This window comes from Callorhinchus milii, unplaced genomic scaffold (assembly GCF_018977255.1).
Source record: "Callorhinchus milii isolate IMCB2004 unplaced genomic scaffold, IMCB_Cmil_1.0 Scaffold11, whole genome shotgun sequence".
Classification (NCBI taxonomy): domain Eukaryota; kingdom Metazoa; phylum Chordata; class Chondrichthyes; order Chimaeriformes; family Callorhinchidae; genus Callorhinchus; species Callorhinchus milii.
This window is the reverse complement of record NW_024704752.1, coordinates 18,791,531-18,819,114: the sequence shown is the minus strand read 5'-3', so window position 1 is coordinate 18,819,114 and position 27,584 is coordinate 18,791,531. Positions and strand designations below refer to the sequence as shown.

General features: G+C 41.2%; 1 protein-coding gene across 4 annotated transcripts in view; it reads left to right on the top strand.

Annotated features, from left to right (window-relative positions):
* kcnab1a (potassium voltage-gated channel subfamily A regulatory beta subunit 1a) overlaps nt 1-27,584 on the top strand; it is a 74,682-nt gene that overhangs the window by 31,553 nt on the left and 15,545 nt on the right. For all 4 annotated transcript variants that reach the window (XM_007888841.2, XM_042339376.1, XM_007888836.2 and 1 more), the window contains exon 2: nt 22,265-22,308. In XM_007888841.2, the coding sequence (XP_007887032.1) occupies nt 22,265-22,308 (44 nt within the window). The remainder of the gene's footprint in view (nt 1-22,264; nt 22,309-27,584) is intronic.

Here is a 27,584-nt window from a genome sequence, read left to right as displayed (position 1 = left end):
AATGCAAGAATTATTATTATTGTCTCATCTGAAGGATGCCACCTCTGACAATGCAACGGTCCGTCATTACTGCACTGGAGTTTCAGCCTGGACTATGATCTTGAACCCATAGCCTGCGACCAGAGTGTTAACAACTGAACACAATGGCACAGAGGCACAAATATAGCAAAATAAGAGCTCGAAAGAATGTGCCCCAGCAGCGAGAGGAGGAGATGCACACAGTTGAGGTATCTGATACATTTGCTTACAGTAAACATGACAGTCCGATGGCTTCTCTGGGGACTGTGGCTAATGATGTCTAGTTCCCCTGCTTTCTTATTCCAATGCAGGATTAAGTGCAGTGCTCACATTCTGACCACATCCTTTGCAAAAGTACCTCGTTTGTTTCAATTTTCCACCGACACTAATTTCTTTTAGCATTTATAGGGTCCCATCACAACCACTTTCGATCATTCTGTAACTCAGTGGTTAGAGCACTCGCCTCGCAAGCGAGAGGACATGGGTTCGATTCCCAGGCAGGGCGAAATGTAAGGCAAGTTTCCTTACCCCACACGCCTCTGTTTACCTAACAGTAAGTAGGATTGTTAGTCGATTGGCAGATTGCGTTTCGGAGGTAATAATCCCTTCAAAAAAATAATAATTTGTTCACTCAATCCATGACTGTTTGTGAGATACTGCTGTGTGCAATTGGCTGCCATATTTTGCCCACAAATATGTGTTCAATGTCCCAACAAGCACCTTGTTGGAACATTGAACTTACATATTCTAGGTTGACTCTGTCCACAGGTATTACTGAGAGAGAAACAGGATGAAGTGAATCATTAATGGATTTTGTTTAGGTCCCCTGTCAGTAAAATAAACAACACACGTGATTGATTTGTATGTTCGAATGCCAGTAGCTATGGAACTGGAAGCTCAGAAAGTCTAGCATTTAGAAGGTGGAAATTAAATGGGTTATATCATATTTGGGTGCGTCCCAACTCCAATGCTAAGCCAGACATGTTCAGCTGCTTTCTTTTTGAATATCAATATGTCGCTAAATTCATGGAGAACTAAGTTACCCTCAAAGTCAAGAGCAAAGTCTCCTTGGATAATGGAACAGAGTGACTACCGTTTAAATCAACTGGAAAAAGTGAAATGGCTTAGACTAGAGTAATGCTACAGTATATTTATGATACTGAACATTGCCTTGAAACATGTTGCACTCATCTGAATTAAATGACTACAGTGATGTGGTTTGCTGATCAGACCTCACTTAGAGCATATGTTCAATTTCAAGCACCTACCCGAGAGCAAGATGCATTAACCTTCGAAGAGGTCCAGTTATTATTCACCACTGTGAGGCTAAAGATGAAGGAACCTCACTGTGCGTTAGGAGATGTCTGTTAAGAGTATCTCCCGGTTTCCTAGTTCATTTCCCGGCAGCAGAAATGGGAATATAAGAACTTTGATGTAGGAAAGAGAAGGCGCATTGAGCTAATTCCCTGTGCAAATTATATGCATCTTATTCTATTATGGATCACCACTTCAGCTGTCTCTACTGGATATGGAGTTCCTCTGCTTCACAATGCTCGACAGCTTTCTGATGTTAGTGTTATCTCCCTCCCACTCTGCAAAGCATTGTGACAGTTCTATAAACATATTCTTTCTTTTTCCCTCCTTTCTGAATATGAGTGGAGTCACTGTAGCTTTGTGGTTAGAGCATTTGCCTGGCAAGCGAGAGGATCTGGGTTCGATTCCCACGCAGGGCAAGTTTCCTTATCAAACACAGCTCTGTTTACCAAGCAGTAAGTAGGAATCTGGTTGTTAAACAAATGGCGGATCGCTTTTCCATGGATAATAATCCCTTCAAAATAAATAATAATAATTTGGTCACTCAGTCCACGACGGTTGTGGGACGCTGCTGTGTACAATTGGTTGCTGAGTTTCGCCCACAAAATATACAGTTAATTCACTTTACAGTATATCCTGTGAAGCACTTTGAGGCCTCTGCTTCACGAGCCTCGTCTGGTGTTTCACTGCTTGTTGAAATGGATTTTTAGTTGGTCGTTGAAGATTATATGTGGAGAAGGGAGAGACAGATAAAGATCAGCGTTTCTCAGCAAGAATTACTTGGCACCTTTGGAGTTTGTTGCGCCCTGCAGTGCCAAAGCATTGCAGTGAATGTCCCATCTGGTCTGTAGCAGATCAAGATTTCCCAGCTCCTAACAGGCTCTGCACCACTCTATGGCACACCTTTAATCTCCTTGAGATGAATGTTTAGAATACTGTTTTTTTAAAAAAACTGTTTCCTCTGCGACGGTTAAAATACCACCTGTGTTTTCCCAGGATGGGTCAAAGGTTGGCTCAGAATATATTGGAATAAATTGGAACTTTTGAGGGCTGTGTGTGACTGCAAGCTGATGAACACTGTGCGTGTGTGGGTGTGGTGGGGGAGGTTGGGGGAACAAGCCTGCCACATGACGTTTAATGACAAGAGTTCAGTTAGAAGACTACCTGACAAAATAATCAAGAAACTTGTCTATCAGAGGAAGATTTTTGCTGCTCTTTTTGTGTCTTTAATGTAGAGTGACTGTCTATTTTGTGGGGAAACACAGCAGCCAGTTACACACAGCAGTGTCCCACGAACCGCACGCAATATACAGTCAACTCACTTTACAGTATAATCCTGTGAAGCGCTTTGAGACGTGTTGAAGATGTGATAAGGTGCTATATCAAGTGCAAGGATTATTAACATCATAACAGAAGTTTTCAGTAATGGTGACAAAGCTGTAAAACCAGCTGTTCCTGTAACTAAACTTGCCTGAAACCAACCCACTGCTTGTGTTGCTCAGATCCTGGGTAATTTACATGTTAAACTTGTTTGCTTCAGAGCCTTGGTTAGTTTTGCAAAATGATCTGGAGTGTAGTTCTCCACATTAAAAATAATGGAAAGATGAAATTGATGGTGAAGAATGTGAGGGTGTATAGTATAGTATCTACACCCACACACTCCTCGCAATTACAATTACTATGTTAGGGCAATACTTCAGATTGCATTCTAACAGAGGAGGATTCAGTGGGCGGCCCACAACAATAATTTTTGGTCAGGGATAATTTTCCCTAATCAGTACTTGCTCAGTATCTAGGGGGGAATTTCAATTTGCAATCGGGACTTTGAAAAGGTGTAGTTTTCTCTGACCCTAGTTACTTATACCATTCGTATGTTGAGTCATTGCATTGTAGATTAGTGTCAGCTTTCTCCTCTTGGCATCTATTGGCTGAATGCGATTTCTTTATTGGAGCTGCAACAAACTCATTTGCATTGTGTTCGTCGAGGCGCCTGTCACTTTATTTAAATTTAGTCCTATTACAAACATTAAGTCACTTTACATTGTTTAATTAGATTTTGCACATCCAATTTACAACAACTGAAGCTTCAGAAGAACCAGATCAGAGAGACAGAGAGAGGTGAACTGTGCAAGATCACCTCAGGGTTTAACACTGATTTATATTCCTTGCATTTGATTTGGCTTTGAACTGGTTCTAGTGAAACCACTGTCTTTACAGCAATATGAGCCTTTAGGTTTACTGTGTGGTGACGTCCAAGATATATAATGCTCTTAAATGCCAGCGGAATGTCAAGCTCCTTACAGTAATGTTTAAACATGTTTGGACGTTGGGATAGCTGGGCTGTGTGTGTGTGAAAGCTCTGCTTCACTTGCAAGAGCTTTGGAAAGTTTGCAGTGTGGTTACAGCGCTGCCCCCTCCTTACATTGCTCCACTCTAGGTACCCGGTGCCTCTCCAATACTGAGCACCAACAGAGCAGCAGAAAATGGCCAGAATCACTGGAGGACTGCACAGGAAGCCTTACACTTACAGCTGGAGGAATATAAAGGGATTTGTCTACAAAATATGCAGATCCCCGTGAAGCGCTTTGAGACATCCTCCCAAAGTGAAAGACGTTGCTATCAGAGGCATGGATTATAATAAGGATTGTTAAAATCATAGAATCAAAAATTCCTACAGCACAGAAGGAGGCCATTTCTGCCCAATGTGCCTGTGTCGGCTTTTTGGAAGAGCTATCCCATCAGTCCCACCACTCCCCCGCTCTTGCCCCATAGCATTGCAATTTTTTTCTTTTCAACTAAATATTCAATTTCTTTTCGAAAGTTATCATTGAATCTGCTTCCAACACCCTTTTCAGGCAGTGCATTCCAGACCATAACAACTGTTACATAAAAAAATTCTCCTCCTCTCCCCTCTGGTTCTTTTCCCAATTATCTTGAATCTGTGTCCGCTGCTATCATTCCAGTAAATCTCCTCTGCACCCTCTCCAATGCCTTGACATCATTCGTAAAGTGTGGTGCCCAGAATTGGACACAATACTCCAGCTATATAATGATAATAATAATCCTTGCATTTGATGTAGCGCTTTTCACATCTTTGAGACGTCTCAAAGCTGAGGCCTGAGCAGTGATTTATAAAAGTTTATAGCATACATTCCTTGCTTTTGTGCTCGGTGCCTCTATTTATAAATATATATTTATGTTATTCCAGGCATCTGGTTAGTATGGTTCTCGACTATGCATTTGGCAATTGAATGCTTGAATTGAACATTGTGTGTTGTGCACAGGTACCAGTCTACACCCTCCATTGTGAGCCAGCTTCTTTGCTTAGACTTGTGCCATGAAACACAAAATATCAGCCAGCTCATTCCAAAACAGATTGTTTATTCATCACTATAAGTAAAATCAGTCTTTGTACTGAGTCAACTGGAAGAAAGGCTCTCATTAACCTATAATGTATCACAGCAGACAAAGGGTCTTGGGGTCAGGTCAATTTAAATCTAGTTTACCTGCTCAGACGTGGGAGCGGTCAGATCAATCTGAACAAACAGTCTCAGGAGGGGAGATATTTTCAGAGCAATTTAACAAAGCTATAAACACCTTGGGAACAGCTACAGATCAGAGCAGTTCCCTGCTGGCCACAAAACTGATTCCATCTACATTAGCTCCCAGTCAATCAGACTGCAATTTACACACACACACAAGATTCCATGTTAACTCTTTTAGACATATTTCCTTTTTTCAAACAAAAAAAACCTGATAGTCTTCCCCTGTATATCAATCTCATAAGAACATACGAATCAGGAGCAGGAGTAGGCCATTCGGCCCCTCTAGCCTGCCCCGCCATTCAATAATATCATGGCTGATCTATTCTAACTCCACCTCCCGCCTTATCCCCATATCCCTTAATCTCAGCCAAAGTGGGAATTCTTGATCTCAATCCACTGCTGTTTGTGAGACGCTGCTGTGCGCCATTGGCTGCCGCGTTTCGCCCACAAAGTATACAGTCAATTCACTTTGCAGTATATCCTGTAAAGCGCTGTGAGACGTCTCGAAGACGTGATGAGGCACTGTATCAAATGCAAGAATTATTATTATAACAAGCACCAGCCTGTTTATACTCCTTGTGGAGTCCTGTAGCTCAGTGGTTAGAGCACTCGCTTTGCAAGCGAGAGACCTGAGTTCAATTCCAGGCAGGGAGAAACCTTGGGCAAGTTTCCTTACTCCACACGCCTAATAATAATCCCTCCAAAAAACCAAAAAAACAATAATAAATTGGTCATTTTCAATCCACGACTGTTTGTGGGACATTGCTGTGCGCAATTGGCTGCCGCGTTCGCCCACAAATATACAGTCAATTCACTTTACAGTGTGTTCTGTGAAGCGCTTTGGGACGTCCTCCCGACGTGAAAAGCGCTATATCAAATGCAAGGATTATTATTATTATTATTATTATTATACAGCCTCATTTTCCAAGAAACAACAATAACAAATTGCATTTGCACAGAGTCTTTCACATCGGGAGGACGTCCCAAGGTGTTGGACAGTGAAGCATTTGCACCCAAGCTGGGGGTTGGAGTCGAGAGGAATGGAAGTGGGAGGGTGACCGAAGGTACAGTCAAACGGGAAGGTCTAGAGACGGGCCTTGAAGGAGGCAACAGGCAGAGGAGGTGGGATGTAGGGGCTCTGGGATGGAGTTCCAGATAGTGGGCAGAAAGGCTGAAAGCCCAACCGCCAATGGTGGAGCGGGCAGGGCAGGGGACACGGAGCAGGCCAGCGCCCGCTGAGCCAGGGGAGCGGGCAGGTCAGTAACCCTCACACTGTAGAAAAAAGCACTTTAACAAAATAAAGTTTCTGTTATTGAAGTAAGAAACTGCAATCTGCATCCATCATGCCCTGAAATAACCTTCAGAAGTGTAGAGCATCTTAGTGAAAATGTGCCTTCTGCGTAGTCTTCATAAGAAAGGGCGGTGGAAACCGATTCAATAACAACTTTCAAAAGTAATTAGATAGGTACTTGAAACGGAAAGATTTGCAAGAATATGGGGAAAGAGCAGAGGAGTGGGACTGATTGGGTGGCTCTTTCAAAAAGCCGGCACAGGCACGATGGGCCGAATGGCCTCCTTCTGTGCTGTAATATTCTATGGTTCTATGAGTCCTATTAATTTAACCACGTTAAATCATAAAGCAGTGAATCTATTATACAATCCCCACTAATGGATCCAGTCGTATTGGAACCGCAGGGAGTTTGCTGGCAAGAAGTTTTGAAAGGTTAGCCCACCACTGTCCAATCCCGCAAATCTCTTTGATAAGTGAGGAACTCGCATTCAATATAAGATGAATCTGCCGTCAGCTTCTCTGACAATAACACATACCCACACACGCACACTGGTGCAGTCTGTCAATTCATATGGAGCTTTATACGAAGAGATTCTGTTGTGAACTGACAGTACTAATTCACCCTAGAGATGTACATTTCATGCACCACTTATTACAATTAAAGCTGCATCTCCTATTTGTTGTGGGACACATTCAGAATGGGCCCTTCGTTTGATATTAGATTTTGGGGCTGCCCGAGTGTCGACAAGAATGAAGGTTGCATCGTTAAGTCGGACTGAAAGGCAACATTTTATTTTTTTCACTCTCGTTTTGTAAACTTGTTTGTTTCACGGTTTTGCAGATAGCATTTTCGTGTTTGTGACAAAGATTAGACTGAATACAATTCTGTCCTTTGGCTGGTAGACAGTCAGATTGGCAACCAGCTCAATTTATTCTTCCCTAGCATCATGTGATATTGACTTTAAAATGGCTTTAGAATAGGTTTTCCCAGTGTTATTGGATGTAGTATTACAGTTTTGGTAGTTGACAGGAGGGTAACTGGGAAGATTTGTTACCTCCGGCTTTTGATATTGTTTATGTGCTCAATTTCTGGTCAGAATATATTCACGTTTCTTTCACTGCTCCAATAAATATGGAGATTTTTATTGGGGAAAACAAACGTGACAGCAGCTGTCGAGATGCTGAACACTTCTGCCAATAAATATGCTCTCGGGAGGGAGGGCTGAAATTCCAGCTTTATTTGTGGATCAGATTGACAATGAAGCAGGACCATCAATTTCAACCTCAAAACTTTTTGATGCCCTTTTTGCCTTGAAAATTCAACCGAGTTTTACAAGCAGGTGTTAATTGCACACAACTAAAATGTGACTTGGGTGTTCGTTGTTCCAAACAGACATGTACTACGTGGCTGAACTTGTTCCTGTTGTGTTTAGTTGCTTGTGGACACTGGATTTAATTGGCGCTCCATCATATGGAATGCTCAACCGTCCTCAGGTGATGGGAGGTTGACTGCCATAAAGTTGCAAAGGGCAACTTCAGGACTGATACCAGGAATGTTTTCTTGACCTAGAGGGTAATTATCGACTGAAAGTGTGGCTGAAGGCAGGACCCTGGACTCATTTTAAAACGCAGCGGTAAGAGACATTCGGGTGGGTGTTTCTGGAGTGATGAGATCAGATGGGTCAAAGGGCTTCTTCACCCGAACTGATCTTGTGATTGTAGCTGTGAGCACCTCTATCCTTGCTGTATGTGCCTGAAGCACGAAGGAAGGGGAGGCTGCAAAAAAGTGAAACCATTCTAATAATTTGGTCACTCAATCCACGGCTGTTTGTGGGACGCTGCTGTACGCAATTGGCTGCCGCGTTTTGCCCACAAATATAAAGTCAATTCACTTTACACTTTATTCTGTGAAGCGCTTTGAGACGTCTCGAAGAATGGATAAGTTGCTGTATCAAATGCAAGGATTATTATTATTATTTTCAAACCCACATGTTGCTGAGCATCTTTAAGAGTTCAAATGGATAAGTTTAAAGGTGGTTTTCTCACAAGCTCCAAGAATGTAAATCTCTCCCCCTCCCGCCCCCCACAAACTACACCTTTGCATTTTTATCAATAAAAAGTTTTCTGAACTTCAGCTCCATGTGAAGGGGAAAGAAACACACTCTGAAATAAAACCTTAATGGAGATTATGTTTAATTCCTAATTAATTCAAATTTAAATAGCAACTAGGAGGCTTAGTTTAGCTGAGCTTTTGTGCACCAATGGCTAAGCATTATAGGAGGTTAATGTGCTTATTCTCCAATGGTTTATGTATCGTGTTGAACACGTCAGCCATACAGCAGCTGCTTTTAGGTACTTCAACTCTGGCCTTGGAGTTCAAGTGAATATGGAGGACCAAGGCCTGGTTGTGAACTGTGAGTTGATATGTTTTCCTTTCCCACTCAGTTCCTCCCTCCCCCCTGCCCTATGTTTCCAATGCAAGTCCAATGTATGAGGAGGTTCAAGAAGCTAAACAATACTGACCTGATCTTCCTCCACCATTGATAGGCGAATTCTTCACCATTTTGCTCCCAGTTCTACAGGAGTCTCTGTGACTTGACCCCTCCATCCCCACTTCAAGACTTATTTCTTCAACTGTGCTCTGAGACCTTATTCTATGTAAAGGGCGCAATATATAAGCGTTCAGAGATGCCATCCGGTCTAAAGGGTATTATATAAATGCAAATCCAAGTTGTTGTTGTCAGTAATATCTTAAATCTAAAGTAGACATTACACCTTATGGGAAGCAACGCTTCATTTCTTTGAGAATAAGGAAGTTAAGTCCGGAAAAATATTCATTGAATATCATTCTCCGTTGCCTCCAGTTGTAATTTTTATAGTTAAAATTGGAACCATTTCAGCCCAAAACAATTTTGGATATTTGCTTAGACTCCGTTTTATCCTGGTTACGTCCCACTGACTCTGCAAGATTGTCTCCTACTGCAAAGAGGAAGGGAACCTGTCAACTGCATGACCACTTCAACGCTGAAGGGAATTGAGTTGAAATGAGATGAGAGTGCGATGGAACGAGTGTTCTGTGAATGTCAGTCTGAGATTGACACTGAGTGATCTGCCAGGCCAGGAACGAGAATCACCAGCAAGGAGCCTTTCGTTCCTCTCCACCACACACCTTCTGTAATATGTGGAGTCCTATAGCTCAGTGGTTAGAGCACTCGCTTTGCAAGTGAGAGACCTGAGTTCAATCCCAGACGGGGCGAATCCTCGGGCAAGTTTCCTTACTCCACACAGAGCCTAATAATAATCCCTCCAAAAACCCAAAACAATAATAAATTGGTCATTTTCAATCTACGACTGTTTGTGGGACATTGCTGTGCGCAATTGGCTGCCGCGTTCGCCCACAAATATACAGTCAATTCACTTTACAGTGTGTTCTGTGAAGCGCTTTGGGACGTCCTCCCAACACGAAAAGCGCTATATCAAATGCAAGGATTATTATTATTAATACCTCGCCGATTACTTGTCGGAATACATCCTGAATAGAATCGTAGAATATCACAGCACAGAAGGAGGCCATTCGGCCCAAATTGTGTTACGGGATCTTTGACATCCACCTGAACAGGCAGCCAATTGCGCACAGCAGTGTCCCACAAAGACTCGTGGATCGAGTGACCAAATTATTATTATTATTCTTTTTAAATTTCTTTTTATTTTGAAGGAGCACGCGTTCAGGAATGGTGGCAACGGCACCAAAACAATTTTGGTTTGAGGCGAGTTCACGAGGAAGATGGTTCACGCTTGACGAGACAGCTAAGAGTAGACGCGATTTAAAACTCCATGCTCAACGGACTTAATGCTTGTCTGCACAGTGAGTGCAGATCTTTGCCTTGTCAATTTTATTCTTTCATTAAAAAAAATAAATTGCTAAAGGCGATGTATGCGCCTGTCGCTTTCTCTGACCGAGAAAAATATTAATTTGTTGGAAAACATGATAGATTGGAAAGGCAAGTAACTGGCTGCACTGAGAGCACAGCTTGTGATTGATTGGACACTTGCACAGATCTGCGCTTCTTTCCCTGCCATTCTATATGCAGACAGCACAGAATCGTAGACTTTTACAGCACTGACAGAGACAATTTGGCCATTTGCTCCCGCAATGTAATATAATAAAATAATAATCCTGGCATTTGATACGGCGCCTTATCACGTCTTCGAGACGTCTCAAAGCGCTTCACAGGATACAATGTAAAGCGAATTGAGTGTGTATTTTGTAGGCGAAACGCACACAGCAGTACCCCACAAACAGTCGTAAATTGAGTGACCACATTTTTTTATTTAAGGGATTATAACCCCCTAGAAAAGCAATCCGCCAATCGACTAACAACCAGATTCCTACTTACTACTAGGTAAACAGAGGTGTGTAGAGTAAGGAAACTTTCCCAACGTTTTGTGAATTCTTGAAGACTTGATAAGGCACTATATCAAATTATTATTTATAGAAAGCGAGTGAGTGACTGCTCATTAACTGCTGATGTGTGTGCCCTGAATTAGCAAGTTACTGCGAAGCCAAGGAAGTTGATCTTCAGATTCCCTGATTCCTTTTGATATGTGGCATCCCACAGATTGCTTCATATAATTAATGAGCAATCGTGTGATTTCTTAAATTAATATCCACAATGAGGGGGAGCCCACACGAGTTTATGATGATGTGCAAATAATTATATTTCTATTTGAACTTGGGTGTGATGTGAAGACATCCCAATAACAAGCGAGTGACTGGGCAAAGGCCCCATTCACCCACACTCAGCTGACTGCTTTAGCATATCCGAAATGACTCTTTGGGGTTTACTCGTACCAGGGCTTAAAGGGTTAAATTATGAGCACATGTTGCATTAGACTTGGTCGCCATTCCCTTGAGTTTAGAAGGTTGATGAGTGATCTGATTGAGATAATAAAGGGATCCATCGCCTCTGGTGGATGAATCTACAATAAGAGGCCATAAAATTAGAGTGAGGCCATTTAGGAGGCAGTTTTTCAGCCAAAGGGTCATGGAAATCTGGAACTCTCTCCCGAGTGTATGCTGGAGGAGAGGAACAGTGAGTAAATGGCAACGCTCAACGGAGCAATGTTGTGAGGCTAAGCAAATGGATTTACTTCCCTGATGTGGCTCTGATCTCTCTCGCAAGCTGGCTGCCCCCAAGTGTAATCTATAACCAGACAGATAGTCACTCACCATAGAGTTGAGCGAGAAATACGATTGTTAAAGTTTCACCAGAGTGAGTGACACGAGAGCACTTTACCTCTGATAAATTAGCGCAGGGACCTTCTGGATTGAAAGGCAAAAGAAATTAAATGGATTCCCAGAAAATATCTCTGTTCGATATTGCCAGAAGTACTAAGTGATCCATCTGGAAGGCTGTGCAGTGAATGATTCGTTCCATCTCACATATCTTGTGAAACTGGGTCACGCAGGCCATAGCTCATTGCCGGCATTTTCAGATGCTTTTAGCAAGTCACTGATCGGGATTCCGGTGAATGACATTTCCTTGAAATGACAAATGGGATGGTTTTAACTTCATTGCGAGTTAGTGTCACAATATTACTGACCTTAACTAGGAATAGAAGTATAATGGGTGACAGTGGAGTGAAGACTGTCTTGATTCCCCCTGCACAGTCCGGAGTCCTGAAGCTTAATGGTTAGAGCATTCACTTCACAAGCGAGAAGACCTGGGTTCGATTCCCGGGGAGGGCGAAACATTGGGCAAATTTCCTTACTCCAATTGTTAGTCGATTGGCAGTTCACGTTTCCGGGAGTGATAATCTCTTCATATAAAAAAAAATTTGGTCACTCAATCTACAACTTGTTTGTGGGACGCTGCCTTGCACAATTGGCTGCCGCTTTTCACCCACAACATATACAGTAAATTTACTTTAAAGTATATTCTGTGAAGTGCTTTGAGTCGCCTCGAAGATGTGATAAGGAACTATATCAAATGCAAGGATTATTATTTATTTAATTCCATTCGAATTAAAATGAAACTGCCTCTAAATGAGGATTCAATTTAATAAGACAATAGTTCTTCAGCATTCAAGATGTTTTATATAATGGCGACATAATAAAATCGTAAGAGATGCATTCTCTATTGGTTTTAATCATCGACTGGTTAAAAAGAGCAATCGGCAGCAAGCTCCTTTCAATATTCCTTATTTAACTTCCCCCTTGGGGAGGATGCTATTTTCCTGAGATGAATAATAAGAGGCTGAAGAGTTTTTCTCCAGAGAAATATTTATTTGCAGTCAGCAGTTTCATTCCAGAAGTTGGCCTGCATTTTGCGGAAAAATAAAAGGCCATATCCATTATTTTCGGCACAGCTAATACTGCAGATAAGGAGAGGCTAATAATAAGAGCAGATAACAACTAATCCCTTTGGAGTCCTGAAGCTTAGTGGTGAGAGTAAGCGAGAAGCGAGGAGACCTGGGTTTGATTCCCAAGCAGGGCAAAACGTTGGGCAAGTTCTCTTACTCCACACGCCTCTGTTGACCTAGCAGTAAGTAAGAAACTGGTTATTACTCGATTGGCGGATTGCTTTTCTGGGGGTAAAAATCTTTTCAAAGCAATAAATAAATTTTAAAAAATAATAATAATTTGGTTATTCAATCCACGACTGTTTGTGGGACGCTGCTGTGTGCAAGTGGCTGCTGTGTTTCACCCACAAATATACAGTCAATTCACTTTACAGCATATTCTGTGAAACGCTTTGAGATGTCTCGAAGACATGATGAGGCGCTGTATCAAATGCAAGGATTTTTATTATTATTATTTGTTCTTTGCCTTTTACTGAAGGTTACTTCAGACCTAACATGCTTTGTGATGTGACGAAAGTTGTAAAGTTCACACAATGAATTACCTACGGTCGTTGAAGCGAAACTGGCTCAGCAATAGGAAGCACAAAGTGAAGATCAGTGGAAAGACTATGTCTGGGGGAAGAGATTGGCGGCGGGTTGGGGAGAGGGTAGGAGACCCCACTGACTAACATAAAGTATCATAATCAGATGCCAATAATCAACAGGGGTCATTACGGTGAAGTAGCAATAGATTTGTTTTCGCAAAGATGACTGTTTCCGGGGGGGTGGGGTGGGGGGGGAAATGCAATAAACCCATTGGCTCATTTACTGCAACTAAATTCTGTGTAAAATAAAATTACCCTTTTGCCCAGGGCAAGATTTGAGTTAAGCTTGGTGAACTCGGTCAACAATCAAACTGTATTAAGATGATAGACTTTGTCCAACGTATACGTGATCATGCGTGATATTCAGGGACTGTGAGAAATAAGTCCTTTGAATGCTGTGCAGTTGAGCATCTCAATGGAAAAAAACTTCATTCGCTTCAATCCCTGTTTCAATGAGCACGTATTTGCTCCATATAACTGCCTGGGGTTTAATTGTCAATGAATGAGCTTATCCCGTTGATCCAACATAGATAGTTGGAACTATTTTTTTTTCTCTCTCTCACTCTGCACTCATTCCAGCCTGGTATCGCCCCCTTACAGAAATGGATATTAAGCATAAACCTACAGTGAGCCTTTTCACCATGAAGTGCTGTGTCCACCCTCCTCTTATCTAAAATTCAACATTTGCACACTTTTCACCATGCGGTCATTTGCTAAGTGACGAATAATGGGACCACAAGATTGATACGGATGAAGAAGGCCCTTTGGCTTATCCGATCTTACCCCTCCAGAGCACCCAGCCTTTACCTTGTCCCCATCACAGCATCATAGCAGGTTTTTAAATGAGTCCAGTGTCTCTTGGATTCAATTTCCCTTCCCAGTGCACAAGCCTCAAACTTCTTATGATTTTGGCCTTACGATCATTCTACTAAACGTTAAAGTTGCACAGAATGTTTCATCTTGAATTCGAACCCATTTTTCTGCTGTTCAGTGCCAGCTCGCTTCCATTTTACCCAAACACCAATCTTACCATCGATTGTTCCAAATGAGGATGCCAGAGATCGAAGGCTTAATATATTATCCAAAGCACTCCAGAAAATGATGGCACAGAGCATGAGGCTGTTTTGCACTTCGATTCAAACAAATTATATCTTGAGATAAAACCTTTTCCAGGATTGAAATGAGGAGGGATGAGCAATGCTGAGTGCAATTACGTCTTACTTAATTTTACCTGAATTGACATTTTCTCCATTGTACTATCCTCTTGCAGTTGAGAAGTTAAGTCTCAGCCATTAGTAAAGGTCATGCAGTTAATTTCCAGTGGTTGCCATTATTTAATTAGTGGTTAGTCCTGTAGCTCAGTGGTTAGAGCACTCACCTTGCAAGTGAGATGCCCTGGGCTTGATTCCTTGGCAAGGCAAAACGTTGGGCAAGTTTCCTAACTCCACGCACCTCTGTTTATTTAGCAGTAAGTAGGAACCTGGTTGTTAGTCGATTGGCAGATCGCTTTTGGTGGTCATAATCCCTTCAAAAAAACTAATAATCATAATTTGGTCACTCAATCCACAATCGTTTGTGGGACACTGCTGTGCGCAAATTGGCTGTCACATTTGCCTACAAAAACACACAGTCACTTCACATTACAGCAAATCCTGTGAAGCATTTTGAGACGTCTTAAAGGTACAATATCAAAATGCAAGGATGATTTGCACTTGCAAGAATGATTTCTTGTCAATCTGCATATCTCAGATTGTTTAAGAATAACGTGCATAATTGGAATCAAGTACAGTATCATAATTCACTGGGAGTTGATCTTAATTCGCAAGCACAGCCTGGGATGATGGTACAAATGGAAAGACGTTATTAAATTGATTTTAAAGTCATTCAAGCTTCTTGGGATAGACCATCCTAATCTGTGATGTTCTTTCAAATTTATCCATGTCCGTATATTCTGCCATTTATATTTACAGCCTTTGCCAGTGCCGTAGAGATTGTTTTCAATACTGTGTTATCATATTTGCCAATCCTCATGTAAACAAGTTTTGTCTGAATTTTGTTTTTTAAACAAATGAACTTTTGCCAACAGTGAGTACACTAATATTAAGGGATATGGGGAAGAAGCAGGAAATTGGAATTGAAAGATTAGTTGAGCTACAGATCAGCCATGATATATTTAAATGGAATAGGCTCAAAGGGCTAAATGGCCTCCTTCTGTTCCTATGTTCCTAAACCTTAACCTGGTCCTTCATCTCCTGAACCTTCAAAACAGCTGGTGCTTGGAAAAGAGACAGAAAGAAACAGTCAAGTTGATTCCACCCTTTTTTAATGGGTGCCTCACTATCAAGGCATATCTGGGTTTCTAACCAAAGCAATTTTAGATTCAGCCATTTGTTCAATAATTTGAATTGGTGCAATAAGAATTTGCAACATCCTGGATGCTCAGAAATGTAATGAAATGAAATTATCCCCAATAGCATCTTGTACAGAAGAATTCACACATCATCCCAAATCTTGTGTCCGTGACAACATGTTCCCGTGAAAGTTTTGAAAGCAAAAGGCTTCAATGTAAAACTTTCAACCCCCCAGTGGTGGTATTCATATAATAATAATCCTTGCATTTGATACAGCGCCTTATCACGCCTTCAAGACGTCTCAAAGCGCTTCACAGAATATACTGTAAAGTGTAGTCACTGTATATTTTGTGGGCAAAATATGGGCCACATGAGTGTAGACAAAAGATGCAGTGCTGATGTTTGTGGTGTTTTTATGCACGGATTTCACGGAAATGACCTCTGTGAAGCAAATAAAAATATAATATTTTAATTGGGATCAACATCAATCCTCACAACACCAGAGGAGGAAATAGTTTGGCCACAAACCACCCCCCCCCCAACAAAACCGATTCAGTCAAAAGCTTTTCTTAAGCACATTTCTCTCTCTGGATGACTGTTCTCCCCCCTTAGTTTCTGGCGTTTGCCACATGCCCAGAACCCATCCTGCCCTACATACAAAACCCAGCTCCTGTAACAGCACAATTTGAGGAATCAGCAAATTAAAATTAGAAATGTAGTTCAACCTGTTTATGGTTATGCCTGGGAATGATTCACGTGGGGCTCCCTGTGCAGTGAGGAATGGTGAGCCTGCTTCGCAACTCAGGAATCTCTCATTAATGAAAAACCCGCATAATCCATCCCTTGACAAAACCAGCCCTTCAAACAGCAACCCTTGGAGCTAAGGGAACAGCCCAAAGTGGCTAAAGATTAAAAAAAAATAATAATGATGATAATAGTCCTTGCGTTTGATATAGTGCCTTATCATGTCTTTGAGACGTCCCAAAGCACTTCGCAGAAGAATATAAAGTGAATTGACTGTATATTTTGTGGGCGAAATAAATGGCAGATCTTCAAATACAGGATGACCAAAAAGTCATGATAACTACCTTATTAACTAAAAGAAATCTTTAAGACTTATTAGACATTGTAATGGTATCGTGACTTTTTTGGTCACCCTTTAGAAGGAGCTTCAGGTCAAAATGCTTGGACCTCAAATGTTAATAATTTGACCAATCTTTTCCTGGGTGTGATTTATGTAACCTGGCCTTGACATACAGTGTCAGATCTAAGTTCCAAAGTTGCAAATGGCTTGGTCTTTCAACCAGACTAATTAACTCTCACATATAAAATTGCACATAAAACTCGGAAAGAATGCATTCAAAACAGGAATGTCTCTCTTACTGAAATAAGCTTTCTCGTAGCTTAACACCAAAGACAGTGAGTTATCTTATTCCAATTAAAAGACCAGTGTGTAACTGTCTCTGTAAAACTTCAACAGGAACCGCAAGCAAATTGTCACATGTACCCTGAGCATTCCCTTCTCTCAAACCAGTCCCTCTTTCATACAGGTTAACAAGCCTGGGCTAAGCTCTGGAGTAGGAGTTCATCATACTCCTTGTGGCTGTTTCCAGGATTGTGTTCAGCCTTTGAGCTGCAGCCTAATCCTGAACTTTTCCTATTTTCTTTCAAAAACTCTGAAACTTGTCGGTACATTTTTTTTGCGTAGTCACAAAGCAGGAGTCGCTTTATTGCTGATTGGAGCCAAAGTGTTTTTCGAGCACTCATTGTGTGAAAGTTTGGTTAATTCAATTAATCTCCATCACTAGCCATCTGGGAGCCATTGGAAGACAACAGACAGACAATGACGTCACTTTCAAGACGACTGATCAATAACGTATTGTTAACTTCCTATTTGATCACTTTCCCCTTCACTTTCCAGCATTAGTGAATGTTGCTCTTGTAAATAGAATTCCTGTGGGGGGGGATGAGGAGTGGGAGGCCTTGTAAAAGAAAGATAAAGAAAGAGTTGCTTTTGCTCTCATCATCAGGACCCTTTGGTGAGGATTACTGTTGTGACCGAAACAAATTGGATCAATAATAATAATCCTTGCATTTGATATAGCGCCTTATCATGTCTTCTAGACGTCTCAAAGCGCTTCACAGGTTATACTGTAAAGTGAAGTGACTGTATATTTTGTGGGCGAAACGCGGCCACCAGTTGTGCCCAGCAGTGTAAACAAGATTTAAAGTAAGATTTAGAAAATAAAAAACTTATTTTTCTAAAAAAGTAACAAAACCTGAAGTTAGTAATACTGTGCCTTTTTTTGATTTCAAGATCCTCACCCTCGTATTCAAGTCCCTGCACTCCTCTGCACCCCCCGACCTCTCTGACCTCCTCTCTCCTCAGCACAATACCCGTTGCCTTCGTTCCTCCGGGTCTGGCCTCCTCCTCGTCCCCCGAGTCCTCCGCTCCACCCTCGGCGGCCGTGCCTTCAGCCACTATGCCCCGAGGCTCTGGAACTCCCTTCCTCTCTCCCTTTACCTCGCTCCCTCCCTTCCCATTTTCAGGTCTCTGCTGAAGACCTCTCTTTTCGACCGCGCCTTTGGTCACCTTCCCCCCGGCTCGGTCCCAGGATCCGTTACTGTAAAGCGCTCTGAGACGCCGTCCGGTGTGGAGGGTGTTATATAAATCCAAGTTGTTGTTGTTGTTGTTGTTTTTACTGCTGCTATTAAATGTTCCCAATGTTTTGTGCTGGATAAGAAGATGCAATGCTGATTAAAGCGCGGGTCAGCCTCGATGCTGAACATGCTGAAACATGCACTGGAATCATCAGTGAACAGATGAGTCTTGCAATGTTGCAATTCAGCTCTTTGTTGGAATTGGGCTTTTGTTGTATATCATCATCATTGCACTCGAGAGGATTTTGCTGATCAAAAAAATTAATAAATATTTCCATTCCCCCCCTCCCCCCCCTCTCCCACTTACTTTTGTTCAGTGCTGCTCTCCTCTCCAATGTAATCGTTCCTGTCAACATGTTTCAGCCTCAGATTTAAGCTGCGTGCATGTTGTCTGCCTGGTTTCGTTTTGTCTACAAAATACACGCAATCGCCCGGCTTTATAGTAACACGGTACAGTAAATCTGGTGAAGCGCTTTGAGACATCCACCTGATGTGAAAGAAGGTATACCAAATGCAAGGATTGCTATTAGCGTATTAATGGCATTGAGGAACAGTTTGTCAGATAGCCCTGACGCTTTACGATACAACACAATGCAAAATTACATGTGTAATGCCTTTCACGTCAGGAGGACGTCCCAAGATGCTGGGTGTCTTGTGTAAGCATTGCATTGCTTTGATGATAAAATCATATTTTTTTCAAAAAAAAGAATCCGAAAGTTTTTATCACGAGCAAAAAAGGAAAGTAAGAAAAAGCTTTGCAATGTGCTTGCAGGCAAGGTTATTCCCGTTGAATTTGCAAAGAACGCCGGGTCTCACAGAAGAACAGACTAAAACTGTTTTGTGGTTTGAATATAATGGATTTGAAGATGTACAATGGACTATTCTCTCGTTGCCAGGATATCTATTGACCTTGGTTGTGAATTGCTTGTCACCTTGTTGGTAACTGGGACCTTGGCAACACAACGTGACAATCCCCAGTAAATGTATTCTCATCAAACCTCATGAAATGTTAGAATAAAGTTATTATTTCTTTTGTTACGCTGCCTTCCCCTCCCCCCACCACCTCCTCCTCTAACTGACTCATCTGTGGTTCAATAGGTACTGGTAATCTGTAGCCATTTGTTACGTGTGAGCCAAGCCAATGAATATTGCCGGCTTATGTTAGAATAATAATAAAAATTAATCCTTGCATTTGATAAAGTGTTTTAAAACATTGTTGAGGTCTCTCTAAAAATGCTTCACGGGATATACTGTAAAATGGTGTGACTGTGTGTATTTTTGGGGGTGAAACTCAGCAGCCAACTTTCGCACAGCAAAGTCCCACAAACAATCGTGGATTGAGTGACCAAATTATTAAAATGGTTTCACTTTTTTGCAGTCTCCCCTTTCCTGCTTTTATTTTTTTTTGGAAGGGATTATTATCCCTGGAAAAGCGATTCGTCAATCAACTGATAACCGGGTTCCTACGTACTGCTGATAAACAGAGGCGTGTGGAGTAAGGAAACTTGCCCAACGTTTCGTCCCGCCCGGGAATCGAACCCAGGTCCTCTCACTTGCGAGGCGAGTGCTCTAACCACTGAGCTACAAGACTGCACTTGTCTGAGCTAGGGTTCAAGCTTATTACATTTTATTATGTGTTACATTTTTTACCCTTGACTGATTCTCTCTTGATGATATTGCGAGGCCTCAACAATTTGGCATTGTTCAGCGAGTGATCTGAGGTTGCCTTTATAATGTATAATCCTGCTGCTAACTCGGTGTGCAAACAATGTCTTTCCTTAAAGATGGTACTTAAAAGCGCTGTTAAAAGCTGTAGCTGGGAGTCTATTCCATCTGGAATGGCAGATAGGAAAAGGAGAGAAGAACTGCGAGAGGATATGTAAGGAATGGAGCTTTGGGTGTTACATTTATACTGCTTCAATTCTTCCTTTGAATAATTAACGTGATACAGACCGAATTACATGAAGTGTTAAACAATTATCATTTACAAACAAAGATTGAGATGAGGACCCCGCCCATTGCACAAATGCTTTATATCATTGCATTAGATGTTGGGTTCCTCTAATCATAAAAGCACTGGACATGATTGCCAAGTGATAGTGAACGTACTTTAACAAGCAATTAATAGACCCGCCTTTGGGGAAAAAATGGTTAATTTTGCACAGTGGACTACTTTACATTATCCAATCAGCAGCACGTCAAAATACCTCCCATAATGTCATCAGGAAGCAGTAACTCTTTTCAATTATATTGCAGATATTTTTTGTGGTTCTGCTTTATTGCATTGATTTTTTTTTCTGGTCACCGCACAGCAAACTTGATGAAATCGTAAACGACTCTGTCTTCTTTCTTTTTAAATTAAATTAGATGCAGAGAGCACTGAGGGATGATGAAGTGGTACTGAGATAGGGAGAGAAAAAAAACCATTGCCAGCACTATCAAAATAAATGAAATTTATACATCCACTTCCCCAGAACCTCGAATGAAATGAACTTGAATTTGGATTTAAAGCATTTGAATGCCCTAGTTTCAAATCAAGTGTGACTTAAATAACAGGCACTAAACTATTGTTGCCCACTGCCTGCCCTGCTTCAGTTGTGCTTTGTAACATTGAGCAATGAAAAAAGGAAGTGAGAAATTGAGGCAATTTGAGCAACTGCTATTTCTGTAGATAGTAAGTCTGTTTGTGGTAAATTGTCAAATAGTATGTGAGAACTTTCCATTATTGCATCTCTCCTTGAAGAAGCTTGTGCTATAATACAAAGACATATTCGTTGTGTCCGTGCTTGTGTAGAAATAAGGATGTGTCATCTTACATTGAGGAATATAAGTGGATCTGTCTAAAATAAAATTCAGACTCTATGTCTCAGCTCCATAGCAACTGGTCTAAGCTAACAATTCAGATCACGATTGAAGGCAACTGCTCAAAACACGCAGATCATGTCCTTTGTTCTTGTGTCTGGGTGCTGTAAAACTTTCCCTTCTGTGTCTGTCTCTGGGCCAATTTTCATTCAGGTATGTGCACATACACTGTGTTTGGGATGAATGAGGCAGAAATCATTGATCCAATATCTGCTGGGGGAAACAGTAAGATTTATTGTCATCCCCGACTCATTGGCCAGAAGATAACTTGGTGCAAGGCTAGATCATTGGAACCATCAGACACAGAGAGAGAGGTGAAATTTATGACATCTCATAATTCGTTCCTTGCACTGATTATGTCAGGATACACTACAAATTCCAACTCACATTAAAGAGTTGTACCATAGGAATGACTAGTTCAATTGCACACGTGTAGTGGAATGTGTTACTGTTGAATGTGCTGTTAGTTGAAGGCATGAGTACCTCTGCACTGTTACATTTTTATGAAAGTAAATCTGTATTTTACCGACTGCAAAGTTGCTTGAAATTAATTATTGTTACTTCGATACCTTTCCATTGAAATTTGAGCTCTCCTTATACGAGCTGTGGGCTCAGCACCTAATAAATGTTTGAATGCTGCAGTCAGGACCATTTGATGAACTAGGTGCTTTACACTTGCCCTGAGTTATGAATGAGTAGTAATTTGTAAAAGATTCTTTCCCCCACCCCCGTATGGCACTAATAGTTCAGTTGTAACTAAAATGGATAGCACGTGCGTAATAGAAAGTCAAATTACACATTTATTAAAGGTAAAAAATGGCTTGAAAGAGCTTGCTGACGGTAAGGTATTTGGAAATATGTTCTGCCTTGAGCGCTTGTACTATAATGAAACTCTCAAGTATATTTCTCTTAAGTTCCAGCCGGGTGTGACCTTCCCATTCTCATTAAACTTTCATCTGAGATTCCTTGGAGGAGTAAAATAACTTTAAGGTGACGGTGGACAAACGTCTTGAGAATCACGCAGTACAAGTCCATTCATTGCCAATGACCTATTGAAGTAGGCTTGGCCTACAGTGAAGTCCGCCAGTTACAGTATATTGAAGTGAATGAACTGAAGGATCGGTTCCTTTTACACTCATCCATTTCGCCCCAGCTCTCGGGACTGATTTTGAAATTTAATAACTCTTGTACCAAGACTTTCTATTGATTTTTGAGATTATTTTGTTTAGCCTCTGTACAAATTCATGTCCCTAAACTTGTGCTCTTCATTTACAGGAATCTCGGAAAATCTGGACTTCGAGTTTCATGCTTGGGTCTTGGTAAGTAAAGAACCTGCTGGAGGATATTTTTAAAACGAACATTAAAATCTGACGTATGTTGATTTACACTTAATATTACTTTTGTATCATCGTCCAAACACAAAATTTGGCAGTGTATTTGCTAATTAAATTGTAACTAAATATTAATAAGTTCCTTTCAAAGATCTAAATACTCCAGTTTGCAACTTCTGTCACAAAGTTCCTTACATATGTGATGCTGATAATAATAGTAATCCTTGCATTTGATACTGTGCCTTATCATGTCTTCGAGGCATCTCAAAGCGCTTCACAGAATTAACTGTAAAGTGTTGTGACTGTATATTTTGTGGGCAGAATGTGATCCTTGACATCATATAAAAAGCTGAGCTTTGGGCACTTTCTGCTTTTATTGTGGACACAATTTGGGTAACAATATAGTGGTTTAAATCATTGAATCCACTTATCTAAACCTTCCACCAGCTGACATCATGAAGAGAACACAAGATTCAGATTGGAATTAGAAGTTAAGCCATAAAGTGTTCTACCTAATTTGTGGCTTAACTTCAAAATCGAGAAGTCTTTAAGAATCATGGATCGGAAACAAACGAAAAATTCCAAAATAACATCAGCCACCCACTGGGTACACAGCGCGCATACCATTTACACCTCACTCTACATTCTTAATTCCCTTTCCTCTCCTTAAGGCACCATTATATTAAAAAAAAGTTGGCATATTAGACTCAATTACCTGGCCATTAAAATGAAAGTGGTGACATTGGCTTATGCTTGTCAAATTCCAAACGGTAATCTAGTTCCTTTTGAAAACATCAGCTTCTTTTGCACCGAGTACAACTCTCAGAAGACCCTGTGGCTACATGGCAGCCAGCCGCCTGTTCCTGACTCGGAGGCTCCGGATGATTTTGCCTGATCAGCCACTGGAACGTTTGCATCTGTTTGCTGAAGTGTTTATAATAAATCTTCGGCAATCTCCAGCTGTGGTATTTCTTTCAATGGAGTGGCCAATCTGTCGTAAACACTGCGTTAAGGAGGCAAATCAAATCAATGTAGTCAAATCTGAAGCAAGGGTCTTAAACTTAAATAAAGCTAACTTTGCAGGTATGAGGGAAGAATTAGCTAAAATAGACTGGGGAATCAGATTAATGGATATGACAATAGACCAACAATGGCAAATGTTTAAAGATGTAGTGCGTAATTCTCAGTGGTCACATATTCCCTTGAGGAATAAGAGCACCACAGGGAAAGCAGTTCATCCGTGGCTAACTAGAGCAGTTAGAGAAAGTATAAAACTAAAAGAAAAGGCCTATAAAACTGTCAAAAAGAGTAGCAAACTTGAGGACTGGCAGTGTTTTAGGGACCAACAAAGTAAAACCAAAAAGCTCATTAACAGTGAGAAAATGGATTATGAGGGCAAACTCGCTAGGAACATTAAGACAGATTGTAAGAGTTTTTATAAATACATTAAGAGGAATAGGCTTGCAAAAGTAAACGTGAGTCCATTACAGGCAGAGACAGGAGGAATTATAATGGGGGATAAGGATATGGCAGAGTCCCTAAATAAATACTTTGCTTCTGTCTTCACGCTAGAAGACACAAGAAGTTTACCAGAAATAGAGATGAACCTAATGTTAGGGAGCAACTTAGGGGAAATTTACATTAGCAAAGGATTGGTGTTAGGGAAATTGTTGGCATTAAAAAGTGACAAGTCCCCTGGACCTGATGGTCTGCATCCTAGGGTTTTAAAAGAGGTTGCTCATGAGATAGTGGAGGCTTTGTGTCTGATCTTCCAAAATTCTTTGGATTCTGGAACGGTTCCCATTGATTGGAAGGTCGCAAACGTCACACCACTATTTAAGAGGGTGGGAGAGAGAAAATGGGGAACTATAGACCAGTTAGTCTGACATCGGTGGTAGGGAAAATTCTAGAATCCTTAATTAAAGATGTCGTAGTGGGATACTTAGAGGATCACAATATGATTAGGCAGAGTTAACATTGCTTTAACAAATCTTTTAGATTTTTCTGAGGATATATCAAGTAGATTAGATTAGATAGGGGGGAATCAGTGGATGTAGAGTATTTAGATTTCCAAAAGGCATTTGATACGGTGCCGCATAAAAGGTTGATCCACAAGATTAGGGCCCATGGAATTAAGGGGAATATATTAGCATGGATTGAAGAATGGCTAACGGGACGAAAACAAGGTGTAAGGATAAACGGGTCCTTGTCAGATTGGCGGGATGTGACTAGTGGAGTGTCACAAGGATCAGTGTTTGGGCCTCAACTATTTACAATCTACATCAACGATCTAGATAAGGACATTGAACTTAATATATCCAAATTCGCGGATGACACTATACTAGGAGGGAGAGTAAACACCGAGGATGACATTAAAAAAATGCAACGGAATATTCCTGCCTATTCCTGCTCCTAATTCTTATGTTCTTATGTTCAACCTAAGCAGATGTGTTTGCTTAGCTGCTAACTCAGCATAAGTCGTCGAAATTGTGAGCTCTTTTGACTGTGGAAGATTGTATTGTGCTACAGGACTCCACAGTCCACAGTTTTTAACCAACTTGTTGGTCAGCCCTTTTTCTGGGGCCCATCTGGTTTGACTTTAAGCTGTATCTAATACACTCCATTGAACATTTAATACAATCCAAAGATTGCATCTCAGCCATAACAAAATGAAACATGACAGATCGTGATAAGCTGAGTCGACATAATCTTATTCCGTGGAAAGGAACCAAACATGGGTCAGGAGAGTTGATGGATATTCTTGAGTTTTGCTGTATTACTTTAGAGGATGGAAACATGTAACCGACCCTTCGCTCAAAAGATTGTAGCTAAATATTAACTCAAGAGATTGAAGAAGGGAGGGAGGGTGGGTGGGTGATGGACAAAACTTATAACTAGCCAAGTTACAGCAAACAATTCCATGGGTAGAAAGACCATTTCTTGTTGTATTTACTATTACTTATTTGTCTCTGATGTCCATCCACTGATATGAAGCCAAGGCTCAGAGACTCCAGTACACTCCACAGAAACTGTTTCCAGTCTTAGACTTGAAGGTGAAGAAAACAAACTTGCACTGGGGAAGGGGAGGCAGGAGATTGTAGTAATAATAATAATAACCCTTGCATTTGACATAGCGCCTTATCATGTCATCGAGACACGTCAAAGTGCTTCACAGGATCTACTGATATAAGTGCTTCATCTGAATCAATCTTGGGTGGACCACTACACATTGACTCATTGTTTATCATCTGGCCCTGCAATGGAATACGTGAATTATTTTATAAGAACAACCTTCACGCACCCCCACCCCCCAATAGGTTGCACATTGGGCAGTAGGAACTTGGGGTTAGAATGCCATCCGTGATTTTTTTGAAGTCTACCTACTCTTTTCAAATACTTTAGGTGCAAGTTTTGACTGATATTATTTGCCTTAAACGCCATGCGAAAGAGATGCAATCCATATCATCAATAGCCTCCTGCAGTGAATTCTCACATTCAAGAGACCTTCACCAGAGTCTAAATCAGATTATAAAATCATATCACGGACAAGTGATTATTTAATATCAGCGTATTGCCAATAAGTCAGATATCTTTGACATCAGCTGTAAGACTTCATTCATCTCTTTAGACAGAAAGTTATTGACGACATTGAAAGTATTAGAATAAAAGCCTGGAAAAGGATCTAAATCTTTCAGAACTGGTTTTAATTTAACACAAGGCAATGTTGCCCTTGCTTGTGAATGTGTCAAATCAGGGGTAATAAATTATTCTTTGAATTGCCTCCAGCTTCGAAATCAAATAATTCTTTCTTTTGAAAAAATGGGAACTTGCCACTTCAAAATGCTTCGCAAGCAAGGACCACCTTAACAGTTTGATGAACCATTGAGAACATGTCCAAGTCTCTGATATTGATGAGCCAGACAAGGTCACTTACTGGAGGAAAACAAGAACAGGAGGAGGCCATTCAGCCGATCAAGCCTGTTCCACTAGCTTTTTAGATCTTGCCAGATTGTTTAATCCCAAATCCCTGCCCTTTTGCTTCACTCCTTTAAATCTCTACCACCCAACATCTAGTAAAGATTGTCACCAGAAATACATCAGGTGAGTTTACATTGACTGTGTGTTTTGTGGGCGAAACGCGGCAGCCAATTACGCACAGCAGCGTCCCACAAATAGTCGTGGATTGAGTGGCCAAATTATTATTGTTTTTATTTAAATATATGGCCTTGCTCTAGCTACAGAATTTAGAGCCTCTGTCTCCCACAAACAGTCTCTGAAAAGCTCAAACCTAATCTTCACTCATTAGATGTGTCTCCTAATCTCTTGCTATTAAGTAGGTCAGTGGGAATCAGTAAAACATTCACAGAGATGGGAGCAAAGCAAAGTGTGACTCTCTCCCTCCCTGAAATAGACATCCTTACCTAACAGACTTCAAAGGCATTTGACAGATGCTGAATCTTTAAAGCCAGACTATGTTGATTCCTTCATGCTCTGTCTGCGCTTACAGCTCAAATAATCAGCTTTCTGAGAAGCTTAACTCACTCCAAGCAGTTACTCCACACAACTCCACTTTCACTTTGGCCCCAATCTGTGCTCACAAGTTGGTTGGTCTCACGAGGCACCAGTGCGGAGGAGGCCGGTGCTGAGATGTAGGTGTTGTGTTCACTTCCACATTGTTTCGGCATCGATTGTGGAGAGAGACGAGACATTGAACAATGCTAGCCATCAATTAAAACATAAAAGATCATTCCTTTCGAGACTGACTCAGTATTTTTTTGTGGTTTACAACATAGAAGCAGTTTAATTATCTGTATCCCTGGTTATTTCAGCTGCTGGCATCTCTTTAAGGGTCACTGACTGTATTTCAGTTGAGAGGAGCTGGAGTTTCACCTTCCAGAGTCCACTTATAATAAATAATAATAATCCTTGCGTTTGATAAAGCGCCTTATCACTTGTTGAGCAGTCTCAAAGTGCTCCCCTGGATGTATTGTAAAGTGGATTTACTGTGTATTTACCCGACCTCTCTGACCTCCTCTCTCCTCAGCACAGTACCCGTTGCCTTCGTTCCTCCGGGTCTGGCCTCCTGCTTGTCCCCCGAGTCCTCCGCTCCACCCTCGGTGGCCGTGCCTTCAGCCACTACGCCCCGAGGCTCTGGAACTCCCTTCTTCACTCCCTTCCCATTCCCATTTTCAGGTCTCAGCTGAAGACCTTTCTTTTCGACCGCGCCTTTGGTCACCTTCCCCCCCCCCCCTCTCCCTGGCACG